This window comes from Monopterus albus, unplaced genomic scaffold (assembly GCF_001952655.1).
Source record: "Monopterus albus unplaced genomic scaffold, M_albus_1.0 scaffold129.1, whole genome shotgun sequence".
NCBI lineage: Eukaryota > Metazoa > Chordata > Actinopteri > Synbranchiformes > Synbranchidae > Monopterus > Monopterus albus.
In genome coordinates, this window is record NW_018128009.1 from 827,472 (window position 1) to 854,879 (window position 27,408).

General features: G+C 39.5%; 2 protein-coding genes across 4 annotated transcripts in view; one reads left to right on the forward strand and one right to left on the reverse strand.

Moving 5' to 3' along the window:
• The window catches only part of xpr1a (xenotropic and polytropic retrovirus receptor 1a), a 65,147-nt gene extending 40,849 nt beyond the window's left edge, over positions 1-24,298 (reverse strand). Inside the window, exons 1-3 of one of the 2 annotated variants that reach the window (XM_020612954.1) lie at positions 24,232-24,298; positions 22,312-22,920; positions 16,730-16,781 (exon numbers count right to left, since the gene is read on the reverse strand). In XM_020612954.1, coding sequence (XP_020468610.1) covers positions 16,730-16,781; positions 22,312-22,380 — 121 coding nt within the window. In that variant the 5' untranslated portion in view covers positions 22,381-22,920; positions 24,232-24,298. Of the gene's footprint in view, positions 1-16,729; positions 16,782-22,311; positions 22,921-24,144 lie in introns of both variants that reach the window. The other variant, XM_020612953.1, reaches the window with a different exon arrangement.
• Positions 24,299-24,317: 19 nt separating this feature from the next.
• The window catches only part of acbd6 (acyl-CoA binding domain containing 6), a 32,529-nt gene continuing 29,438 nt past the window's right edge, over positions 24,318-27,408 (forward strand). Inside the window, exons 1-3 of one of the 2 annotated variants that reach the window (XM_020612956.1) lie at positions 24,318-24,806; positions 25,019-25,083; positions 25,455-25,551. In XM_020612956.1, coding sequence (XP_020468612.1) covers positions 24,528-24,806; positions 25,019-25,083; positions 25,455-25,551 — 441 coding nt within the window. In that variant the 5' untranslated portion in view covers positions 24,318-24,527. The remainder of the gene's footprint in view (positions 24,807-25,018; positions 25,084-25,454; positions 25,552-27,408) is intronic. The other variant, XM_020612955.1, reaches the window with a different exon arrangement.

Below are 27,408 nucleotides of genomic sequence, written 5' to 3' on the forward strand. Positions count from 1 at the left end.
TAGCTATTACCTCAGCCAACCAGCTCAGTGTCTGCCCCATTCACTGGGTACTATTAGACAGGCTGATACCCACCTGAGGGTCTACAGCACAGTATATCTGCCTGAGCTAAGGAAAGAAACTGTACTTGACTACATTATATTCAGAGGTGTCTCTATGTTTGTCCTCCCCAGCTACATACTGTACTTGAGAGGGTCAGAATATTAGGAACACCTCTGAATATAATGCAGTTCAGTACAACACCACCTTTAACTATGACCTCAGTAATAAAAATATAATTGAATTCATACATTTATGACAATTTCACCAACAACTGAAACACTTTGAGCTACATAAACACAGTTAAGGTGCAAGTATTGCATTGTGCCTGGTGAGTTTATGTATTTTTGTCTCAGTATTCTCACCATTTCTCCCTCAAACTGAGACAAATGTCATTTAAACTAACCTATCCCTGTGGAAAAATCTGTGAAATGTCAAAGAGCATGACAATGAACATATTAAATTTTTAAAAACATAACGAAATATTGAAATATTTCCATATTGGTCAGGTGTGACTCTCAGCAGCCTGCAATGAACGCTATATGAATCTGACAGAGAACACATTTCTATTAGAGCATATCCGGTATAAAGACCAGTGTGTGGGCAAGTGTGTGAGTCAGTGTTCACCTGCCAAACAGATACACCTATAGGGTGTAAAAGGTTGCATGCTGTAGGTTTAATCATTCGCATCAGTTGTTCTCCTCACTTCTCACACACACACACACACACACACACACACACACACACACACACACACACACACACAGAGCTCTCTCTCTAACCCCTATATATAGCCCCGCTATTTTTCTAACATGGAATCATCTCCATTTCTTTCCTGTATCTAATGTATCTCCAAGGACAGAGATTATGGTGCAGGTTGTGCTTAGCATAAACTCAAAGACATGAAGCAGAAACAAAGTTAAATGATAACTACACCCTCAAATTCAATGAAACCTCCCTCCCAGCATATTAAAAGTGCAACAGAGAAGGTCCATGTAAACTGCATGTAAACATAAAACTGTGCAACTTCAGAACTATGGAATAATGCTACTCTAAACATATACATGTGCATATACTCCAGTAAAACATTTTAGGCCTGTTCAGTTTATCTTAATCTTTTAAACTGGTGACATAGTACTGGAAGTGCATCTTCACAAAGGGAAACTGAATGATATGATGCTGAGACTGAGTCAGCCACTGGAACCTACAAGTGGTTCAGGCAATTGATGTTTAGCATTTTCAGTGGAGCAGAAAAAAAAGGCTCTGATCAAACAGGTCATGGAGCTGAAGACCCAACTCCAAAGGGCAGAGGAACACAGTTTCTTTTAGGAGCACAAGATCACATAGCTCTCCCCTAAAGTGGAGTCGGAACTGAGTGAAAACCAGTCTCTCTCTGGGACAGGGTTGAATATTTGAACTATGAGCTCCTCAAAGCAAAGACATGGACATGGCAGCTGAGCAATCTGTTCCAAAGACAGAGAGCTAAGTGTTTCAAGGACCAAACACTGAGGATCAAACTTGGTGAGCAACTGGAAGAAACAAAACAACAGTTAGCTCGTCAGAAAGAACAGTTGGTTAAAAAGGCAAAAGATAAAATGAGTGAGCTTGAAACACAAAGTTTCATTCCAGGAGGTCCACCAGAGGTATGAAACTGAGCTCAGGGCAGAAAACAAAATGTACACAACCCTTCAGCAGCTACTTCTGACTGAAACCAAATCTAATGCTGTAAGGATGTCTGAGTACCAGGAGCAGATCCAGAGACTGAGAGCTGAACAGGATGCCCGCAAACAAAAAGATCAATAGGATAAACACTAAGATAACTGCAGGTAATAGTTATGAACATCAGAATCACTATGGAGCTTGTGATGGTTAGAGTAAAAAAACATTTGCAGTAAAAATAGTTAGATATTTTTAAAAACAAGTACTTTGTGTAGTGCAATGCAATTTAGCAATGTTGTCGTCCCTAGAGACACGGCACCAGCTGTAATTTTAGATTAACCTTCACATCCATCATCAGCACATCAAATATCTCTGTCTGCTCCTCAGATACTGTGGTGGGTGTACGGTGTAAAAGGCCAGCTCAGCTCTTCATTTTAGCTTTGAGCCATTAAAATAGGGATAGAAATATGAATTGAGTTGCAAAGATTAAGTTCTATATATAAAACTGTAACTGACCTGTATGTGATGAGTGTGTCTTTGTGTGTTACTGTGCACGTGTGCTTCCAAGGTTTATAGATAGAAGCCTCTGGACTCATAAAAACAAGATAAGTGTTGTGTCAATAGTCCAAGGTGGAGCCATTACTCTAAGCAGAACAAGAGCTCAGGCTCCACTACTGCAACTGTGGTAGACACAGCAAGGTCACATCGTAGAGATGAGAAAATTCAGTGTACATTAACCTCTGAGTGGTCATGCCATTAACAAAGGGAATCAGAGAAGTAACATTAAGATAACACACACACCAACAGCAAGGATGCTGCTATAGTTCAAAATACATTCATACAGAGGTTCCATCGAACTCAGAAAAAAAATTGGTATATTGTCCTAATAACAATCCAACAATCACAAACTATGATTGCACTCAGTGACAAGAGATCTGCAGGAAGACAGATTACTTGTCAGTGAGTGTGATTAGCTGGAATACATCATCACCCATGAGTATGTCGCCTGAGATGCATCAAGTTTCATTGACAGAACAGCAATTTTTGCATGTGATTTTTGTACAACACACTACATGTCCCTACATTTCCTCTTCTCAAATTCAGTCAACATGAGGCTTTTACACCATCAAATAATGGTAATGTTGGTGGCACACAGTCAAAATCCTGTGTTAAAAACACTGGTCACTGTTATAACTGATTATTACAACATTGATGGTCACTGTGCAGTAAGGTAGATATATCATCTAAATACACAAATTAAATCTAGCATGATTAGTAGTAAAACTGCATGGACAGCACATGCTCTGCAAATAAACTTTCAGCAATGTGCAACTTAATTATCACACAACTGACTCAAAATCCTTCAGGTATATCATACTGAAAATATAACAACATGCTATTATTCATGTTTGTTTAGGAGTACATGTCTTAGCCAGCTTGGGGTGGGTAAACCAAGCACTGGTTGTGTGCATTTGTTTGAAGATGTCCCTCCAGGCTGCCACTGCATTTGCACAACAGCAGCTGCAGCTTCTTGATAAGAGTCACACTAAACAGCTTCACTTTGAGGACAAAATGAACTGAAATCTAAGAAGAAAAACACTGAGAAAAACAGAGGGAAAACTATTTTTACAATGAACAGAAACTCCTCAGCCAGGAAGACGTGGTCATTAAAGCCAGGAACATCTTAAATGCGTTTGATAAACAGCACAGTCCACTATTATGTCAAACGCCGAAGTGAAAATTCATACTCATACAGTAGCATTTTGCAATGTCATAAAGTCTAATAACACTTTATAAAAAACCTATACTATACTGTACTGTATAGGAATCAATAAAAGAAAAATTTATAATTAAGGAAAAAAACATGAGGATCAATTACGTGGCAGATGGAATAAAGTGGCACGGTAGGCGAAATCAAATAAAAGAGAAAGGAAATTAAGACTTTTGAGACTCCAAAGAGAGCTCAAGACCATGTGGGAGAACATTTGGAAGAGCTACAGAGAGTATAAAAGGGATGTTCCAACCTCTGTAGTCGTTCCACTCTATGGACTGAAAACAAATGCTTTTGGGGTGTTTTTGATTTTCTTCCTCAACAAATCTTATATTTTGCTTAGACTTGGAGTCATTTTTATTCATTTATTTATTTATTTTTTTACAGCGGATAGAGAACCGTGTGGGTGAGAACTGAACCCTGGAAAAGTTCTCCCACAATTGTAACCGTAATTAAATTTGCCTCAACCTAAAGAAACAGTAGTGGGTTATGTGTGTCTACAGTATGAGTGTTTGTTTTGTTTTGTTTCTTCTATATGTTGAGTATTCTTCATATGTTGATAATTTCTAATATTATTATTCTAATTGCACATACTTTCAATCTACAATGTTGTTCTATTCTGTACACATAACATCTATTGTATGTCCTCGTTCCTTATCCGATTTGAGTGTCTAAGGACAGAGGGTATTGTATGCTCTTCAGACTGTAAAGCCCCCCGAGGCAAAATTGTGATATTTGATTATGCAAATAAAAGCTGACTCAACTTGACTAGATAAAGCAACAGTAAGTAATAAGTAGTGTCTAGTTTTCTTGCTATTTTGATGACATCAAACACTAACCAGACATTTTACTGTGGCAATATTCTCAGTGGGTGCTAAAATTACAACTGAGCTACAGCATAAACTGATGCCAAAGTGGATGCTGTTGTAGGTAAAGTTAATGCAGGTTTAAGTTGAATATAATTTTGCAGTTCAGCCTTCCCACTGGAACTTCTGTTTCCATTTCTTCATGGCAATAGTGTAACTAACCTATGAATGAGCCATGACACTGCCTGCTCTCCTTTACCAAGCATGCAGGGAGTAAGGAATCCAACACTAGATGTTATTGCATTAAGAGCAATTTCCTGACTCAATTTGATTAGAAGCATACTGACCTTGTGGTGCTTCAGACCCGTATCATTAACATGATCTACATGAGCAGGAAGTATCCTGCTTTTTTTTAAACAAAGCAATTAATCAAAGCAGTACAAAAACAAACAAAAAGGACTCATTTTAGATGAAATAATTATTGCAGCTAAAATCAATACTGATAATTAGTCTTCCACTTTAGACTTGCTTTTAAAATGCTGAGCTTTACTATAATCTAAAAATCAATCAATTCCTCCCCAAAACAACTACATTCAACTGTCAAGCATTTAGAAAGTCTTCAGGCTAAAAAGGCACAGATTTTGGAAGGGAGAATTGTGGGCTTGAATGGGTCTTTCAACATTTTGAGCTGACCTTGCTCCTTTTTGACAGGTGGTTAAAGTTACTGATAGAAACTAGGGAATGTGTGTGTGTGTTTAAAGTGAGGGGGCAGGAAGCATGGGAAGCATGGTGGGTTTGGGAAGCATGGGACACATGGCTGATTTGTTGAGCAAGCTGTGTAGAATATGTATATGTGGCATACTAGTTGAGGGGCATCTGTTGCAAGTGGCATTTGTGTGGTGTGGTGTGTGTGTGTGAGAGAGAGAGTCTTGTGTGTGTCTCTCAGCAGCATGGGGTAGATACCAGCTGAGTTTAAAAAGCTGCATGCAGAGGAGAGCCAGCCACTGTCTGTCAGCCACCAGTGAGCACTGGGGCTCTGAAATCTCGTTCATCTCCTTCTGGCCTCATTACAGATAGACCACCAAATCAGAGCCACATATTTCTGTGGTTTCAGAGTGGTGTGTGTGTCAGAGGAAGAACCATACTGACTGAGCCTCCTCTGTCAGATACTGCAAACAGTATCTGGCTGGTATTTATTCAGGGCAGAAAAATCAACCCTTGTAAACCTAGGTTGTACGCTCAGACACTATACACACACACACACATCACAGTTCACCAAGGAAGTGCAGCCAAGACAACATATGATGTGAAATTTTCTGCAACTCACTAAGGAAGTGCAGCCAAGGCAACATATGATGTGAAATTTTCTGCAACAAAACAACAGTATGTTTTTGTCTTGGTGAAAATATATGTACTTTGTGTTGATGTTTGAAAAATATTTCACGTTCAAGTCAAATAAAACATACTGCCAGATTAAGCCGATAGGTTTATAGCATGTATTGTGGCATTCAGAGTACTGCTGCAGCAACAACACGTATTCACTGCAGTATTACCAGTAGTGGGTGAGAGTTGAGGCAATATGCTGGTATAAACAGCATATGGAAATAATCATGATGACCTTACATACAAGTTACCTACACTGTACACAGTATATGGTGTCATCCTACTATAAACATGTCCTCAGGTAGAAGCAGAGGGAAACACATCACCGTTGTGATTATAAGGTTTTTCTCAAACTGCAAACAATAAATTCAGTTCATTTACTCTTTTGGTTTCTGCTCTCAAGTCATATCAGCAGGTTTCTAGCAGACAGTATTAAAATTCAACCTAACAACTCAGCCCTTTGTTCTACATGTTCTGCAGTTATTGTGTTTGGGTCCTGAATGTCACAGGAACAAAACAAGGCTCAAGGGATTCTGGTCTTTTTTTTTGGCCGCCATGGTAACTGTGATGGAGAAAGTTCAGCTCAGCTTTTTGTCTCTAGTAAAATGGTACAGAAAATAAGGCTGCAAACACAGTGCCACTTCCACCACTAAACAGAAGTTCTGTTGTCAAAACTATTATCATGCATCCTAAAAGAGGATTTAGCACAGCTGTTAGAATTTTGCTAACCAACTTGCTGGCTACATTAAAAACTAATTCTTCTGAGAATAACAATGCAACAATTTAAGTCATTACACATCTAATTCATTCTCAGAACAACCCTAACAAGAAATCTACAATAATCCCCTTATATTTAGCTTCTGTGCATGCCAGGGGAACAATAAGCTGTTCTCTGCTCAGTCAAGCTGCATACTAATAAGGTGATTATGAGGCCTAATTATCAGATGGCACTTGTCAAGAAGAAGCAGTGCAGTTTGCCCTGAGGACAAAATGCAAAACGGAGACAAACTGTTTTTTCTGCTTTAAAGCCACAAAGGAGTGTCTCTCCTTTATATTATATCTGGTTATAAGTCAAGATGCCACTTCTGTAAATGACAAGGAGGGAAGCCAGAGAACAGCACCATCAGACACAAACATGCAGTAAAAATGTGATTTACACACGACCCATGAACGTAACACTGAGTCAGCTCCACCAGTACTGAAGTACTTGGTTATTATTAACACACATTATGAATACATTGGGCACATGTGGAGGAAAATATGAAAAAAGCATTTCCCTGAGGCCAGCATATGGACAGTTAGCAGAAATTGTTAAGAACGATGAGCACTAATGGACCTGACAGGCTGACATTCAAGTCAGTGATCGAAAGCTTAAGACACTGAATGAGGGTGTGTGTGTGTGTGTGTGTTAGAGCCAACATACAGTGGAGTTATTTTTCCATAACAATAAAAATGCTCTCAAACTACTTTAATTTACCTTCTACTTACCATCTACCTGTTCTGGTGTCCTTTTGGCTGAGAGTAAGTGACCGGGCAATTTTGAAGACTTAGAAGCATCAGGAGGAAGATTCACCATATTTCCAATCTCACACATAGTTAATAATTCAACATTTAATATAAAAACAGACAAGCAGTCCAGGAGGGAACAATAGCTTTGAATTATTGATCTCTCTCTCTCTCTCTCTCTCTGTCTCTCTCTCTCTCTCTCTCTCTGTCTCTCTCTCTGGATCAGAAAAAGATGATTTAAAGTAAATAAAAGGAGAAATTATGTCTGGACCAATATTCTTCTGCCTCCTCAAAGACATATCCCCTGACCTCAAATGTATTAAGCTTAAATTATTACTAGATATCGCTGCCATCTTTGGAAAGCAGTTAAAATGTGCACTGAATTCAAAATTATTGAATAAGAAAACAAAAGAGCTTTGGCCAGGCTTCGATGTCTTTTCTGCCTCCAGTACTTTTTTATTTTCACACATCTTTTATGTGAGTTAATAGTAACATTTGGGAAAGGAGGCTCCCTGAGGCTTTAGCTTCCTTGCCTCCAATTACCACCAATGTCACCTCTTCTTTTTTCTTTCATGTTTCTGCTCTCATTTTATCATTCATCCTCAGCTCTAACTGCCTCTCAGTATACACTGCTGCTTCTTTGTCTAAGTGTCTGTCTCTCATTTTTGCCCATGGGCAGAACCAGGGTGAAATATAGAAAACCACACCAAGCACAAATATATGCCACCCCTGTACTCCACGCTCCATACACACATATACATGCAGCCATGCTCCCTGGCATTGGCTCTCAAGGGCCCTGACTCAATTTAAACTCTCTGCAGTTGGGGAGAGTTGTTTCCATCAAATATCAGTCCTGAAATTGATCCTTCTGCAGGCAGCTGAAGTGTTGAGGCCTGTAATTGTGCTGACAATCAGCTGAGAGTCAATACAGCAATATTAGAGATGAAGAGACAGTCTCATATGAGCTTCATGTGATTGGTACATTTTCACTGCGTTTTCATGACTCCGAGCCAATCTGAGTCAAGTTCTGGCCATCTCTCCAGAGAGGTGATGCAGTGCCCAGTGAAGGACACGGCGTCTTTTGCAATGCCCCACTCACCACTAACACAAACAGTAGAAACACATCCGCATACAGCCATCATGTATCACATGAACACACAAATGCTCACAAATCACTTGACTTTTAAAAAAATAACTTCCCAATCCCAGTGCAGAAAATTCATTTAGAAAACAGATTTAAAAAGCTGAGATCAGAAGGTGACAGTGAAAAATCCCTTGTGTGTGTGTGTGTGTGTGTGTGTGTGTGTGCGCGCGCGCGCAATACCCTCCTCATTTCTGCACAACATTTTAAAATGTACAGCAGAAATTAGAGTGGACAATGTGCAATATTTCATTGGCTGTACTCTAACTGCGGTACTAAAAAAACAAATGCATAAGCATATGGACCTGCTGTCATCACTTATAGCTCACACCCACACCCACACCCACTGTAGCGCACAGTCCCTTATGTGACTGTGTGTGTCTCTCTGCATGCATGTATGCGTGTTGACAACCTCTCTGCAGGAAGTTGTATGTGAGTGCAGTAAATAGAGGCAGTGTGAGAAGATAAAAAAGATCTAAACATACACAGCAGAGACAGGGTCACATTTGCATTGTTGTTTTTTATCATCTAGGCTGTTGATCTGGAAGATCTGAGTACAGTACATATGCTGCATGAGTGTGCATGACATCCAAATCTGGAGTTTACTAATCACTGGTAAGTTTTTCTTTTTTCAGTCAAGCAATGAGGTCAATAAAGAAAACAATTCAGTGTAATCCATCAAAAAAGCCTGGTATGAATGAACTATGCTAGATAAATGCCATGTGGTCAGCTTGGACTGCAACACTCAGCAGAGCCTGGCTGATCCCCTGGCAGACATCCAAAGCTGTTGATTAGGCCCCTCATCTATGGGGAAAAAATTATGGTGCTTCATTGCTTCATGTGTATAATCAGTTGTTCACCTGTCAAACAGCCAGATCATAAGATCTTTGCCACTCTACGTTTGAAGAACATATTTATTGTTAATCTTTATAATTAGTAATTACCTTTTGTCCATTTTTTGAAGATACAGACATCACAGTCTATCTCTGTCATCTTCATTTGAGTGACAGCATGGTCATAAGGCACAGAGATTAGAGATCACATCCAAGATGTGCAAACATGTAAAGATTTTCTCTCTTTCTTACACACACACACACACACACACACACAAGGGTAGAGAGGTTCAATAATGACAAGTTGACGACTACACGACTTCATTTTGACGTCAAATCGTCTGAGCTCTACTAACCTCTTCTTTGCCCCTCTTCCAGATTCATCCCCTCCCTGAAACACACAAACAAATCATCATCTCCCCTACCCCCTGCTCCACCCCCTCTGCTCTTTCATTGCCCTTTTTCCTACATCTCAAATCCAATTTTATAAACACTACACTTACACCAGTGGAATCTTACCCTTTAAGACTCCCATCAAAAGCCCCAAATCTAAAAATACCACCTCTACTGGAGCCACATCCTCATCTCAACTCCTCACCCTTTCATAACACCACAACAGTTGCCATCCAGCTCCTTCCTCCTCTGAACCTTCCTCATACATTCCCTTTCTCCCCCTCTTTCCTCTTCTCCTCCACTTCATTCAGGCGAGATCTAATTCACCGATGAATAATGGATGGATGGATAGAAGACTTTCATCTATCAAGGTTCTCTTTCGCTCTCCATCTTTTTCTTGCGGGATGGCTGTAGTGCTAATGCAGGGCAACATGCATTGGAGATGAGCCCAGGGACCTCCCACTCAGTCTGTTGGTCTGTCTGCTGCCTGAAGAATCTCTCACTCTCTCGGTTTCTCTTTCAGCTGCAGAGTGGCATTCTCATTCAATCCATTGATCACTGTTTTGCAACCTCTTTCCTGCTCTTCATTCTGTCATAATCACCATATCAAGTGTAAAAGCGAAGAATGATGGCCTTCATCCCTCTTCCATCCCTCTATTCATCCAGGTACCTACTACTTGGATAAGTCCCTGACCTTGGATAGCAATCCTAGGTTTGTATTGACCCTGACCCCATACCCGTTTCTTGTCCTTTAATACAATCAGAATTCAATTAGAACATTTTAATACAATTAGAAACCCCATCAAAGGACCACACCCAGAATCCACAACCAACTTCCCTCCTACACCATTTTGTAGGATCAAGGCTGGTTTAAATTCACTGTGGATGCTAAATTTGCTTGAATAAGGATAAAACCTTTTGTAACCTTTATTATGGATGCAACTGTTCAAGATCAAGACATTTTCTGGTGTAGAGTTATTTAAGATGTTGATGCCATCATTGTCTGTTGTGGACTAATTTCCACTGGCTTAAGTCATCTCTCAACATGTCTAATCTCAGACATCTTCCCCTCTCCTGGAAATGCTCGCAATATGGGGTAGAGACACAGGAACTGACATATAGCCTCATAAAATTGGTATCATTTTTATAGACAGTAAAAATGGTTTTAATTAAAAGAAGCAACAGTACAATTTCTCTGCCTTAGAGCTCTAAATGTTCTCACTCAGTTTAGGCCATTACATTCAACAGTAGTATAGTACATCAATGTTGCTCTATTTGGTTTATTTTGACTTGGCTTTTCTATATATCTACTCTCAGTAGCACCAAAATCAGGACGAAAGCAGAGTCAACCCCCAGTAATTAGCACTTGGAAGTGAGTAGGAGCAGTCCGTCAATAATGCAGGCTGGTGTGAGACCCTTGCTACCGCACTACTGTCCCGCTGAATCTGCTTGCCTGACTGCTTCTCTCACCTTCTGAGTGCCTGCCTGACCTCATGCCATTACTGTATCTGTCTGTCCAATAAATGACACGAGATGTTGAAAAGTTATTAAAAGTCAAAAATGGTTTTATATCCTTTCCCTGATGTGTACCTCACAACAATTTTATCAAGGATATCTAGGGCTGTCTGAATACGAACTATCAGCATGGAAAGGCAAGAAAATTACAGAAATATACTATTCTACGCAGGGAGGCGAGGACAGGACTCTAAGGTACAACAACAACAGTAATAACAGCTGCTGTTCCATTACATACGCCAGAAGAATAATAATCAGCACAGTATTACACAGGCAGCCTACAACTAACCTCTCATGTTCGTCAACACTGGCAGACAAAATGGCGGTCGAGTAAGTGGCATGGATGACAGTAGACAATAAGAGAGTAAGTGCTGGCTGAAAGGTATAGTTGAGATGATTTGCAGTAGTGTTCCATGTTGCTGCTTTCATTAAGCAGATTAGGTACAATGGCTCACACACAGGCATAAATACATGCACAAATATTCATTAGAAAGTGGTTGAAGTGAAAAGGAGTACTGGCAGAGCTGAAAAGGGTGCAGGTTTCACTGTCCTTTTTAATTGCTTGTGATCAAAGCTGTGTACAAAAAGCCAAATGAGAGGGGACAATACTGTTCAGAGGGTGGGAACAAAAGTCTGTCAGGCTGCAGAGTAGAGAGCAGGAAGATGGGATGGTACAGGTGTGAGGGATGGAATAATGAACATCTGGTTTTGAGGATGCATTGTTCTGACCTAGTGAATCTGACTTTTTTTTCCTTTTGTCTCTAACACAAACTGAAAAGTTTGGGCGATGATTTTATAATGATCTTTGAAAATCAACGATAGGCTCTGTTCTTTCCTCACTCTGAGAGCAGCTTAGCGACTACAGACCACTTAAACACAAACACATTCTGGTCTGGGGCTGGCAAGGCCCCAAATCAGACACACCAGGATGCATTTAAACATATCACGTTCAGTACCTCCATACCCCCGAGACCTGCAATCTCCACAAAAACAAGCAAACATATGCACATTCAAACACGGTGCAGTGATACCTTAATGTCCCTATCTCAGCAGTTCCATGGTCAGCAAAATACAGATAAGCAACATACAATAGTTTCATTTCATTCAGCTGTATAATGAGATTGTCCCTTTTCACTATAGGCTACTAAATGAGACATAGCTGTCATGATCATGGACCAGGCATCAATTAAAGCATGGTTTGAACATCATACAAGGTAAAATGTTTAGGTGTTCATTCACTGGGACTCCTTAAATAAAGGCAAAAGTCTTATTTAAGGGCCATAAAACACTGCACAGGTCTGATAAAGTATGAGACACTACATAAACTTCTGGTAAATATAATCCCATTTCTTTTTGATAAAAGCAGTGGAGCAATTCATAGCAACACAAAGAAGCAAGCCATTTTCACACTACTGCTTTTATACCATTATTGATTTGACTGCATAAAACATGAAAAGCCCTAAAGGGATATGGCAACTGACAGCCAGGCCACAAGACAGTAGTAAAAATAAAGAAGACACTTACTGAAAAGGTAACACTACTATATAAAATAGTACAATACAAGAAACCATCCATTCATTATATTTTTATAGTATGATTCATTCATCTCTGAAATTCAAACCTAGTGATTCAGAGCAAAATCTCTTCACTGGTTCCCTGAGCTATACATCATGCCATTCTCCTCCTCGAACAGTGTGTGTGGTAGGTACTACAGATGGGCCCTACCATTCCTTCTAGTGCGAGTCCAACAGTGCTATCACTGCCATCTTCCCATGGCTTTCCCGTGTCCCAGCCCAGATACCATCACAGTAATAGACTGGTCATGTACACAGTTACCAGACGGAAACAATGAATGAAATGAAAGCAAATGAATGACTCGAGTGCAGGATTATAAAAATGCTTCATAATATAAGCAAATATGGCATGAACAGCACATGAACATTAATAGAAATATTGTTAAGTATGCACACACACACACACACACACACACACACACACAAGTTGTGTGTCTATTATCCAGGGCCACTGTCCTCAGATCTCTCCAATAATCAACAGGCTAACTGAGTTAGGTTGTGGCATAAGGCATTCTAATTGTTAGAACAGTGGGAACCAGAGATCCAACCAGCTGTTCTCTCCATTGTCTTCTTCTGGCTCAGTACAGTGACAAGTGTGTTTTAATTACAATTATGCAAGGATCAATGAGAGATGGAAAGAATGAGAACAAAGGATATTAATATGGGGTGAAGGGTCATATGCAGCAGCAGAGCCACCACAATGTGCATGTGTTATTGCATATCCGTTTGCACTAAGCTCTTTTGACTAATACACATCCATCTTGTTGAAACTGTTTAATCTGACCAAAAATGGTGTTGAAAGAAGTACATTTCTGGTATGTTCCTATACAGGCTCTCTGTGGCAGAAGTGCTGTTTGGATATGGTTTGTTTAAACAAAAGCACACTAGCACTGTATGAGAAACACATGTATACTTATCAAACTATAAACATAACACCTTTTTGCTACCGTTATTGGCCATGTCTACTGCCAGCCTCACAATCTGATAACAAGACATATAGGCCCTGACAAAGGCCTTGAAGTGTTGCCTGTTCAGTGTTGTGTCCATCTATAACACAGCTCTATCAGGTACAGCAGGGTGCCCAGTGAGAGAGCAGAGTGGGTGAACAAGTTGTTATAATGCAGTCAATTTTCTCCCTGAGACAAGGGGAACCTCTTCTGAATACCAAAAACCTTGCTTTTTTGTGAAGAACAAGGCAGTAGACAGAGGGAGTGAGAAAAAGAAAGAGAGAGAGAGAGAGAGAGAGAGAGAAAGGAGTGCACCCTTTAATCAAATTCTCATAATTAGTTGCTCACTGAAAGAACAAATTATATAAAATGATTAGTTTAAAATTGGACCTGTTGTGTCAGCATTCACATCACAGTGTGTCAATATGCAATAATGACATACTGCAGACAAATGTATATACAATCACCGGCCACTTTATTAGGTACACCTGTACAATTGTACGCACTTCAGTGCAACACTTCTGCCTTAACGTCTGTTTTTATGAAGCTTAAAACATTTCACTTTTTGTTATAAATGTATAAATTCTATTATATGTAGCTGGGGAGGCCAAACATGTAAACCTGGAAGTCATTCCTGTCCACAATAATGAAGGATGCCCCAAAGCTTTTATTTCTGCTCTGAGGAGCAGGGACTGAGGAGCAAGGAGGTTGCCTGGAGGAGCTATAACGGAGGATACATGAATGACTCCTTCACACAAGTCTGTTATGGATTGACACGCCCCTTCATTGGAAATCAGTTTGTAATTTGATGCTTCACATGAAGGCTCGAAGAAAGGATGTCTTATGTCAGTTAAAATGTGCTACCTCGGTTCCTCTCTCCTCACAGTTTTTCCTTGCATCTTATGTGGATGTGACTAGACACAGGGAAAAGTCAGGAAACCGTGGATGTAAGTAGGTGAATTGGGATTCACCTTATGCTTCCAGCCAGGGCTATTGCCGGCACATATGGATTTCTGGAATTAAACTTTAAAATTAGTGCAAAATCCAAAAAAAAAAAAAAAAAAGTCAAAAACAATTATCAGTGAAAACAAATGCTAAAGCTACTGTTTAATAGTTTTTTAAAGCGATGAAAAAACAAGATGGTTTTAGCTAAGGAGGTAAGTGGATTATTGATTAATCCCAGGGTTGGGGTTTTGATCCCGGCCACCTTTTGCCCAAATGTTGAAGAGGCTTAAGCAGACCCTGAATTGTTAGTTGCTCCTGATTCTTCACCACCTTGCATGGCAGCACTACCTTAATTGGTGTGTGACAGTATGTGACTGTCGCTATATAAGAGAAGTCAATTTTTAGCAATATCGTTTTAGCCAGTTTCGTTTCAATGTGATTTGACAGATTTGGTCAGTGGATATGAAGAAAAAGTGCTGTAAGCTTGAATTTTATAACATCGGCTAATCTTGTTTCTCTTATGAAAAGTCAACGGACCACAGTCACAGGAGAATATACATAACAGAGCTCAATATCAAGGGTTGTCTGCTTCCGTTGCTGTTTTTATTATGGCCTCTCTATCCATGAAAAGAAACTGCTGTCTGACACATTAAACAATTTCTTGGTTCCAACACAATAAACCCTACTGCAGATACTTCTTTCTTTGCCAGCTTTAGTGTTCTGACAACTTCCTGTAGTGTAAAAAACAAAACAAAACAAAAAAAAAACAAATGCCACAAATCTATTTGGGAATGTCACAACAGCACAAGTATAATTTTCTACAGACTGATCCTGTCTCTATTCACAAGACAGTCACCTATCTTGACACAGGCAGAGCAGTGACCCATAAGTACAGCTCAAACTTGGGACAGAAAATGATTTACTATCCACACTGAGTTCACCTAGCCTGGTTAATAGTCTCTGCAGACAGCTGTCAGGGGGGCAACACAGCTCATAAGTTATCAATGAACAAAATGTGTTGTATAGAAGTATTTATTGTATAGAAGTATTCAATGTACTATTTAGCAATATTGTTAGAAAAGCGTGCACTCAAGTCTCATACACACAAAGCCGATGAGGATTGGTATACCCACTTATATCAGATTTCCTAGAATATTTTATATAATAAATGCTGAGTTCTCCTTTCGCACCTACTGTAGTCAAAAATAAACGTCTGAAAGTGATCGTTGAGGCTGACTCATGCACACAGACAGAGCTCTGTCATCCACACACACACACACACACACACACACAGCAAATGTGTTTTACATCTTCGTTGCTCATGGACAGAATTGCATCATGTTCATATCCCCATCAAGCCTGCTGCTCAGCTGGAACTGAGCTCTGGGGGTTGCAGCTCTGTGAGGAGCAAGTTGCACAACACTGAAATAAATTATGTATGTATGTATATGTGCAGATGCATTTAGGCATGAGCATGCACACACATCCCATTACACCACAGACATGTAATCCTGGTAGAGGTCAGTTTTGTGCAGCCATATTTTAGGACAAGCCCCGTTTTTTTCTACTCCATCAGACTCTCTTGGCATACAGTCACATAGACAGAGTTATACATCACCACATAATCTACGTCTTAAGCCTGCAGCTCAAGAAAGTCGTTTACTTCCACAAATGGGTATCCAAAATAAAAAGAAATTATTTACATTCTCATCACACATCATATGCAGTGTAATGCCAGTGATTAATTATAGCCACTGGCCTTCTATATCTTGCCGTTTTAAGCAGCACCTCTCAGCAGTGCACTCAACCTTTGGTCTGTTATGTAGACTACCAGGGCAGTTGTATGTACTGTGGCTAAATGCTTTGCACTATGGAAAACATGTAGTAAACACTGTGGGTTGAAATAATATCCTAAAAATGGAACAACAAACATGAAAAGTCTAACTTTACTTTTCATCTCCCATGTGCCGACTAATACTTGAGGCAGGTTAGCTAAGATAGTAAGTGGAGAAGGTAATCATTTAGTAATTAGCTTTGGTCTGGCTAAGTCACAGATTGTGGATTGAGTGGCAGCATGTTGCCATGACTGCCTATTTTTAGCAAATGAAGAGCTGTTATTCTGGGGATGCCCAAACAGGCCATGAGCAGGGGGTGGTGGGTACAGCAGTGTGTATCAGTGGGTGTGTGGGTTTGTTTGTCCAAACAGGGATCCTCCTTACCTTCAGGAGTCGGAGCTTGGTCCTGGGCAGCATACAACATATCCTTGAATGCCTGATAAGAGAATGAAAGACTATTTAGATCTTTAGCACCTGAACTTTCTGCAAACACTGACCCAAGCAATGACTGTTTTATACAAGAAACACTCAGGTACTTTTCTCTGGATGCCATAATTTATATCAAGTCTGCAGAAATTAAATACCAATAATAAATGCATAGAAATTTATGTAGAGGTGGGTTTATATGGCCATGAGATGTGTCAAAACTGCCCAAGTCAGTATTACATCAAATCCTAGTGTTGCAGACAGAAAAAGGTGTAGTGAGTAAAAAGTGATAAGAGACATCACACAGCTGGTAGTAGCATCTAAAGCAATTGGAGATCCATTTACAAAACATTTGTTCTCCATATGAAAAGATTACAGCAATGGCCACATGGTTAACTTAGTAAACCATGTACAAACTGGCATTTCAGTGATCTCATATACTTCAAATTGTAAAAAATACTAGTGACACAAATATATCTAAAGCACATGAATGGAGGAAAAACAACAGCTCAAGGAAGTAAGAACATATAAACTCACAATATTTTGGTTACAGAAATGTGACAGTGGTTGTTACAAACAACAAAAATGTACTCCAAGTACCATGTTGTTAAAAGGAACCAAGAGTACTGTAAAGTTTTGAGTGCACAAGACTTTTCTTCATATTCCATAGGGGTTGAATTACACATCATTACCTCATGGAATATAGAATAAATTCTGTGCTGCATAATCTTTACACTAAAGTGCCCCTGCTTCTTCCATCCACCATAAGTGCAGACAATAGTCAAAGCCTTTTTCCTAGCAATCTGCACAGACATGAAGGCGACTCTCTCATTCTCCAGGGTGAGCTCCAGTCTAGTGTCGCTCAGTCTAGGACTCATGAGACGCTTGCCGGAAAGCTCCCCTCCCAGGTCTGGCTCAGGGAAAGGGCCTCCTGCTTCCTAGGTTTTAGTATTTATTACATTTGTTGTTTGTGCTAAAGCCTAAGGTGAACCCATCTGTTTGCCTTATTTGTTTCATTATTAAATCAGTAGTGGTCTCATTTGCCCAAGATTTTAAAACAAAGTATACTATGAGGGATAACACAAAGTGGTTGCAAGCAGCTTCTCTAAAAGTTATAGAGAAAAACAAAAAACAATGGTTGTCGTTTGGACGTTTAAAAAGTACAGCAACAGCTTGAGTTCAACTTACACTTGTCCTTGTTTATCAAAACTTACATCTTCAGATTAAAACTGCAGGCTGGGGAAAGAAGAGAAAGAGCGATAGACAATCTGACAGATAAATGGATGAAAGAGATAGTGAGAGAGAGGGAGTCAGAAAGAGAGAGGTTAAATGAGGCTGCTTTTTTGGAATTAGACTGATGTTCAAGCTAAAGGAAACTGATAATTGTACATTGACTTATCTGAACATATCAAAAGTAATCAGAGAAACTGCCCCATGGTCTTACCAAATTGGGAAGATTTTTTTTTATTTTTTATTCAACTTTATGAAGTCATAGGTACTGAACTGTTAAGCTCGTCCGTTCATAAGCCTCAGAGTACACAACATTGAGACTGTCATATTCCATATTAGTGCAAACGATATATTAAACTGCTCTCTGTCCAGGTTCCTAGACAACCTGCTGCTTTTGTAACATGACAGCAAGAGGGCAGGAGGAGTAGCCTGTTTCTGTGTGGGGGGTGGAAACCACTTAGTAACTGCTGTGCATTAGTGGCAGTAGTAGATAGTTAAGTTCCTCTTTGAACAATGAGACTCAGACCCTGGAGCCTATCCAATATGTAAACATTTAATGTGTATGCAGTACTGTCTCTACCTTGTCTGATATGCAGCATTGCAGCAGTGATCAGTCCCAGCAAAAAGAACTAATGGGTGAGAAAAAGATCTTCAGATTCAGATGTGAAGGCGCTCATTAAGATGGTGTCATTGCCATGGTGATGTCAGTGATGGGAAAGGGGGTGCTGGGTGGCTCTTTGAACAATTAGGATAAACCTGTGTGCTTGGCAATAATCAGTGGTGAAACCTGTAGACATCTAAGCCAAGTCTAATAAGACCATCAATTTGAATGAGGGTGGATTAATGTGATAATGAAGGCTATGCACTAAACCAAACATGTGAGTAACAAAAGTACCAGACTTCCAGTCCAGAATCCAGTCAAGTGAATGTTGTCAATGGAATTCAATCCTTTAATAGCTGTGACATATGTGAGTGCTAGATGGTCAAATCCTTCCTCAGATGGTTGGGATTCTTATTCCTGATTGCACTGAGTACATTAGCAGTCTGAAGAGATCTCTGCCTAAACGGAAAGCCAATGGTGGATCACCTGAAACCCTTGCTCGGTATTTAAGTGCATGTAGAAAAACAGAGTAGAGAGAATGGGAGGAGAGACTGAAGGGACGGGAGGAGGGGAGCAGAGGGCAGGTCTGATCGGGGACCAGATGTCCTCCCAGTGGGGGAGGAACGATGAGGTGTGGATGGAAGGAAGGAGGGAGGAATAAAAAGGTGGGTTCTCAGCAGCTGCCATGCCATGCCTGTTGTATACATAATGTTCATATTGTAGAACATGCAGATAAAGTGCTGTTTTGTTTTATACAAAGTAGTGATGTGTTGCGTACTGTGTCTATCACAATACAAAGCTCACTGGGCTGGTTTAGACATTTAAAATACATTACTCACATTAATTAGAGAAAGACAAGGTTTCACCTTTGAACAAACAACATTAGTCTTTGAAATCACACAGGAACCTGTTTTTCTTCTACATACTGTGATTTCGCTTTGCTAGTTTGAATTGTAAATGCAAGTCTCCACATGCACTCTCCTCCTCCTGCAAGCTTACACGAGTGATTAGACTGCAGAGGTAAACACATAAGTGGCCTTGTTCTCTCGCCCACACACACACCTGCATCTCTGTCTCTCCCTCTTTGCTTATACCTGTACTACTCCATATACAGTTGTACAAAGTACATCTAGATTCAACTGTTGCCAAACATACTTACATTTTACATGCTGCAATACATGCAAGTTTGCTTTTGTATGAAAAACCCTCTGGAATGGAGAGAAATTCAAAGGAGAATCAAGAAGACATTTCCAACTGTTTATAATACTGCTTTTTATACTTTTGCATTCAATAACTATTACATTTAAAGATAGATCCCCTCCATTCACATCCCCTGCCCTCTGGCACAAGATTCTGGAGTCAACAAGATATGCACAGCTCCATACCAAATGGTAGTTTAGCATTAAGGTTTATAACTACAACCCCACAGGATAAAGCACACACCTTATTACACAGTCACTCAATCACCTTGTCAATGCCACTGTGTTCAAATGAAGCGCCTTACCAACTAAAGCCTGTATTTGCCAGAAAAGCCACTTTGCCACATAGAAACTGGCTGAACAATCTGAATAGACGGCACACAGTTTCCCACATAATAGTGTGTTCTATAAAAAGGAGGAGAGTGACAACTGGGCAGCAGGTTAATTAATCCAACTAGCACAAAGGGAAGAATACCACTTCACACCACAGTCAGACTGGATGTGTGCAGCTGTAATATTGGCACAGCACAGATACAGCCACTGAAGAAGTGTCAAATTTTACTCCATACACTATAGATAAACATGCCATGTACTGCTGGAATAATGTGTTACTGTATCATTTAAAAGTGTACTACAATGCAGCAACTGTGCTGGCTGCAGTAGCTATTGCAGCACCTAACATAGAATAAATACATGGGAAGCTGTTTGTGATGGCCACCAGCGTATATAGTAACCAAATGTTTGCTGAATGCATTTCAATGTATCTGTACCAGCAACACCACTAAATGAGAGTCCCTGCTTGTGATGTATCACAGCAGAATATCAAGGCTTTTAATTTTTCAGAATGACAGTAAATTGATGTTTTAAAAGTTATCTCATCCTCATGTTCCCTATAATTTAGCCATGGCTACAAGAGAAAAAAAGCCTTAGCTTCATATGAACTACTGTATATCATAAGTATGCATCAGTGATTGATCACAGTTGTTCTTGCAATGGATTTACTGTTTAAGTTCCAATTCACATGGAAATAAACCACTATTTCTAGAGCAAATAAAGTCGATTCATTCCCAGAATCTAGCTCCTCTGGTATCTAAGGATTATAAATGTACAACCCCTGTAAACACTAAATATAAACTTGAATACAATTTGCTCTAGCAACAGTTACTGGTGTCAATACATTGCTGAAATATTTTAAATCAAATATCAATTTCTGTACTATCAAATTTAATAAAAATGTTAGTATGAAATGGATGACAGAAAAAAAATCTATCATCCATCTCAGGTCGGCGAGTGCCGAAGCGAAAACTGGAGGTGCAAAATGGCTGGTATGGCCATGCATCTGTCCCTGGGCGGACTATGCAGCAGCCTGAACATACAAAGACCCCAGGAAGGCTGTGCATGTATGTTTATGATCGATTCAAATACATTTCTACCATAGAGCTGTACTCTTCCCAGTGTGGTCACTACATATATGACATTTCATTTATTTTTTCCACTTGAATTATATTGTCTGATGATATGTTTTTACACAATGACAACAGCATATCATTCATATCAGAATGGATGAGTACAAATGTCTGCTGTATCAATTATCCAACTTAATAATAACAATCACAGCATGTTTCCAAACTAAAACCAGTGCAGTGAGCTTTTGTTGAGTCTAGCATGCTGGCTGAGGAGAACTGGGTCTTTGTCTATAATTCATAGAGCAGTCTTTTTTTGTCACTGCATGCACTAAAGCTCATAATGTAGACCCAGCATGAAGTGGTGTGTGAAAATAAAAATATTCCTCAGGCACTGTACGCCACCCAACAACACCCATGTTTGCATATACAAATCAGTCAAAGTCCACAGAGATCAGAAACCAGACAGAGTATACTGGTGAGAGGTCTTGCAGGGTGATTCCCAAAGACAACCATTTAACTGTGCAATAGAATAACTACATTTTGATCTACCAAAACACTACAGAGTATAAACATCTTTTTTTCAAACTTTGGTCAAAATAGATAGATTTTTTTTATTTGTTGTTCACTAACAAAAGTGTAACTTAAATCAGTGGGGGGGTTTTGCAAAGAAAAACATACAAAAAGCTGTCTTATTATTTATAAACTATTCAGAAATATTTGTACAATGACTTGTTTAATTACTTCATTTTTCCCAATAGGAAAGGAATTCACTGGTTCAGTAAACTGTTCATTTATAGGTCTGTAAACTCAGCAAATAACATAATAAACACTGAATGCTCCCTATGGTTCTTATCAACCGCAGTCAATTTCCCCTCGATAAACAAAAGGGAATGCTTTATATTTCTCGCCGTTTATTGCCCTCTGGAGTAGGCTGTACTGAAAACGAAAATATAAAAAAAGCCTTTAGCCTACAGTTTCATAGGTAATACTGAGGCTTATCGTCCAGTTTCCTGAAACACTTTCCAAAAATTAACATGCACTTACAGGACTTTTGTCCATACCCATATCCACAAGACTTCTATTTCTGATCAATTTTTACTTTACCTCATACTGAAGGTACTGTTTCCTCCACTCAGGAGTGATGTGGGACGAAAGATGCTCCGCGAATTTCATTTTTCCGGAAGAACCGTGCCGTCAAACCTCCGTTAAATCCAACAGCGACTGTCCACTTCACCGTCGACGTGACTTTTGTTATATCAATCAACTTGCTTGGCTCAACATGCGGCGCGTCAGCCCGGCGCACTCCGCTCCTCTTCACTCCACTTCTGGCTCGTCCCGTTCAGTGCACTCCGAGCAGATCCCGTCCCACATACTATTTCACGGCTGGTACGACAATAGCAATGGCCTTTCTTTAACAGGTGGTCAAGCAGTAGTATAACAGAGCCGGTGAGAGCTGTTCAGTGACTTTGCTCCGTCCCTCCCTGGGTAGGTCTGGGGACGCTGCGGGTCGCCATCGCATTGAGCCACAGCAACGTGATTGCGTCACCCGAGTGCGCAATGGTACCAGGCGTTGTTGGGACCTCCTGTGAAAACTAGTTGTCAGTAACTCCACCGATCCTCTCAACGTCTGCACAGAGAATATTCAGACCACGGGCCTTTTTTTCATGGGTTTTGTGTCTAAGTGCCGCAGTCTGAGAAGGTGTTGTTGTGTGTCTGTAATAAAAGAGGAGATAACGTTGAAATCCTTAATATAAACACATTTTCTTACTTTGAATTTTATATTCTGTCTTATATGTAACCAACTAATAGGTCAGACTTCGTTCATTACAATACAATTACTGCAAACGGGTTTGCTTCATTAATCATGGTTGTCCTTCCCTGTCTCTCTCTTCCTCTAGTATTTTGAATCCTGTTGGCGTTGTGGACATGGTGACTTTTTGGAGCCCTTCTGCTTTATTTATTTTTATTTATTTACCTGGAAACGCGACAGGGTATTGTACTCAGATTCCTACTTTAACGCAAATGCAGTCATTTTTTCCTCTAAAAAAAGCAAACTTTTAAAATAACTGGATAATATTCTACCACTATATATAGGTCCAAAGGATGTAATTACTGTATGCTGTCCATACTCCTCAAATGTATGGCAAATATAGGCTATTGAGAGTAACAATAGAAACATCCTGAACAAGTTGGATAGGCCAATCTGTGCATTTGTGTTATAAAAATATATAATCTTCAGAACAGCTATATTTGAATGTCTGATACAATATTTTACTCAGTCCACTTTTTGTGTGTGGGTGAATCTTGTGAGCGATAGTTGTGACATCTCCCTGTCGCAATCTAAAAACAAATAGGTAATCATTGTGCCAACAGCAACATCTGCTGGACAAACTGCGCTAATGCACTTTTGCATCCAGTTGGTATTAGTTGCTCAAAACAAGTGTCAACAAACTTTCAAGTTCATGAGATAAACATTGTGTTAAATGCTAGTCGAATTAAAACTTCGCCCAGAAGACTGGAACTTATATTAAACCGAAAACTCATTAACGTAGTAGCTAGTGGACCACAAGACTGAGGCAATTAAATGACTAAATTTAATTCACCTGCGTTACTAGGCTGTAACGTTAGAATGAGAAATCTGCCATGCCAACTGTGTTAAGCTAACAAGCAAAATTACGGCCAAAACATACGAACTTTTGTTGACAATGTTGGCAGCTGTATGTTAAAGTGAAATAATATTTAAGAAGATAATTTTCTGACCAACGCTAAGTGGCCTATCGGAGAGCCCACTGCACCTAGCTAGCTAATGACGCTAACGACTCATTTAACTGTACTTGAACTTAACGTTAGTTGTTGTCATGTTGACCGCCTATTTACCATGCACTCCATAAAAACACCCCAATATATTCTCTTTTCATGTAGTGGAACTATACTTACTTAAAAATACAGTCACGCCAAAATAAACCAACAATTTCACAGCTTTCCTTGCTTGCTCAGCTGATTTTCACGCATTGTTTTTCTTACCAAAAAACACAGTGAAGCACTGGACGGAAATACAACCGGAACCTTTCTTGCGAGTAGTAAGTTTAGTCGGTGCGTTTAGTTGACAGTACCAGAAACGGACCAACGGGAGAAACATATCCGATTGTGAAGGGTTCTCAACTATAACTGACTAAAAACGGAATAAGCGCCAAAATACTTTACAAATATACATCGGACAGTTACTTTTTTCAGGCAGCTACTGTCCGTTTCATCTGTCACACGGATCTACGCCACGCTTCTTGTTTTACGGTAACGATACACTGCAAACAAGAATAACAATGGCTTCTGGGTCACCGTCGTCCTCTCCGGACACTGCGACCGGGTCGGGTACCGACCCACCCCGGCCCGACACAGGAGAGCCGCTCGGTGGAGCAGGCTCAGACTCCGACTCGGACCTGGGTTTGGGTAAATTTGATTGCAGCGCCATGGAAATGGTGGACCAGCTGGAGGGTGAGGAGCTGGAGCGGGAGTTTGAGTCTGCAGCTGACCGCGTACGAGATCTTGTTCACACGGCCAGCAGGGACCAGCTGCTGTACCTTTATGCTCGCTACAAACAGGTTAGTGTCGGATTATGAGTCACAAAGGCCAAGATTAGGATTTCCAGTACTGGACCAGGAGGCTTTAGGTAAAAACAACACATAGTGAATCCTCAACATTTATGAATCATCACGGATTAACTGATCAAGTATTGTACAGAGTTTCCAATTGAAGTTATCAGACCCGATTTACACTAGGTCAGATGAATATTTTGCACTTGTTCTGTTCGCAGGTCAAAGTGGGAAAGTGTAATACACCAAAGCCTGGCTTCTTTGATTTTGAAGGACAGAGGAAATGGTATGTTTCCTAAACTTGATGATCAGGGTTCAATAAATGGTTATCAGACATTTTTTATTATGTTACACACACGACATTATGTGTGTGACAGAGAGAGCTTTTTATTAATCTTTTAGCCATTGTCTTCTCTTTACACATTGCATGTGTTATGCACAATGCTAGAAAAGCTACTCATTAGCATAAACAATATCTGAATATACCACAATATCTGAAACAAACTTATGCATAAAATTTAATGTAAAACAACTGCAGACTAATGACATTCTTTTATAATCCATTTAAGGTTGAATGTAAGTTCATATTGACATGTCTGTCTCACATTGCATGTCCAAGTGTTGATAATAGTGATGACAATTATGATATCGTAACAGGCAAGCCTGGAAGCAGCTTGGAGACATGGATGCGGAGCAAGCAATGCAGGAGTATATTTCCCGTGTCAATGTGTTAGACCCTGAAGGCAGTACAAAGGTAACGAACTGTTTCTGAGAAATCTAAGTTCATCACATCTAATCTTAATTGTAAACTGAAATACTTTGTATTATTCTCAATCTTATTGTGGATTCTAAAATTATCAAAAATTAACAAAAATACACTAACTGGCTTATTATAAGAGTAGGAATACGAAGGTTTGATAAAAGCCTTTCAGGTGCATGTTCATCAAAGGTGACTGTTAAAACACATAATTTTCTTAATGTTTACAGCATCTTAGTTTTTGACTCAGGTCTGAAACATACATATGTTCATATTTTTATATTGACTTATACAATTGTGTGTTATGTAAATAATATGTCTGTCTTTTAAGCCGAGAGTTGCCTGAAAAATTTTTGTTGTGCTATGCATAATGACAATAAAGATTCTTGACTTGACATGGTGAGAAGAAAGTGATGCCAAATATGGTAGCATCTGGTTTAAATTTTGCTCTTTTTGGATGCAATGAAGTATTTTGGCCAGAAGAGGTCAGTGTCACAGTCTCATTTTTACTTAGGGCTGTTAGGGGCTTTTTATTCTTTGCCAGTATCAGGAAAAATACATGAGAAGGTTATGCTGTCTTCCTCAATAGCTGACATTTTGAGATATAAGTCAAGAAACCTTTCCTGTGCATGCGCTGACAAAAGAGAGCCAATTTACATATCCTCACAATCCTAAATCAGGTCATCCAACTCCGTCAGGAGACTTGTGTTGCCATGGACATCCTGTCCCTTGATTGACAGAAAAAGCATTTAGATACAAAAACAACAACTTTGCACTGTCTGCTTAGTTGGAACAGTATGAAGAACAAACCTGTCACTCATGATGTTAATGTCAAAGTGCGTGCAAATAAATGTGCTTGCACTGAGATAGGCAGACCGATGTATGGTAATAAGGGAGATACTGGTCATTAGTGTGTCCAGTTTTAAAGATGCCATTCTCTAAGGGTGCTCTAAAATGAATTACAACAGACAATATAACAGCTGGCAGCAAAGACATTAACTGGGTTGCCATCTTGGAATGCAGTTATGAAAGTAAATAGTGTTTTTCAAATTTGCTGATAGAGCTACATTGGATGTTTTAATGATTTTAGTTTTTGATTTTCAATAAATTTGCAAACATTCCTAAAATCATGTTTTCATTTATGAGTTATTGAGTGTAGACTGAGGAAAAAAGTGATGGGGTCTGAATACTTTGTGTCAGGATCCAGGTTTTGTATAAGTTAGAGGGGTGACTTAAAAATTTGTGTGATTTTATTTTGTTGCTTTTTATATTATTATTTTATTTCATAATATTTTCTTATTAATTTTAATATTTTTTAAATTTTATGTGAACAAACTATTAATTGTGGTATCCACCAAAATGTGTATTTTCTAGAAAGTGATCAGATTTTATGTTTAAAGTATTGAATTATTTAAAACAATTTGAGGAAAAAAATCCAATATCCAGCTGGTCACTGGTGTTAGGGTTACACATAGTCTCTTTTCAAGTGAAAATGGCATCACTAAAATGGAAGGCCTCACATCTGAGAGCGCCTGTCCTGTCCATATTGAGCAAACATCTCAATAGACGACGTAGATTCCCTCCACAAGTGTTGGTGGGCTGGGGTACTGGATTCACAGTCACATAATGGTGTACAAGCCCAGCCACAGGGAGATAGAATTATGTTGTTGTTTTCTTGAATTGAAAGGCAAATAATCCATCTGAGCATGTCTTAAAAGTCCTGTCTTATTGCTCAAACTTTTTTCTCCTATTTTTCTTTCTTCTCATTATTATTGCTCATTTCCCCCCTCCTCATTGTTCTCCACCTGCATCTTCTTTTCCTATATTAATTTTTTCTTCTTTTGTCATTCACTC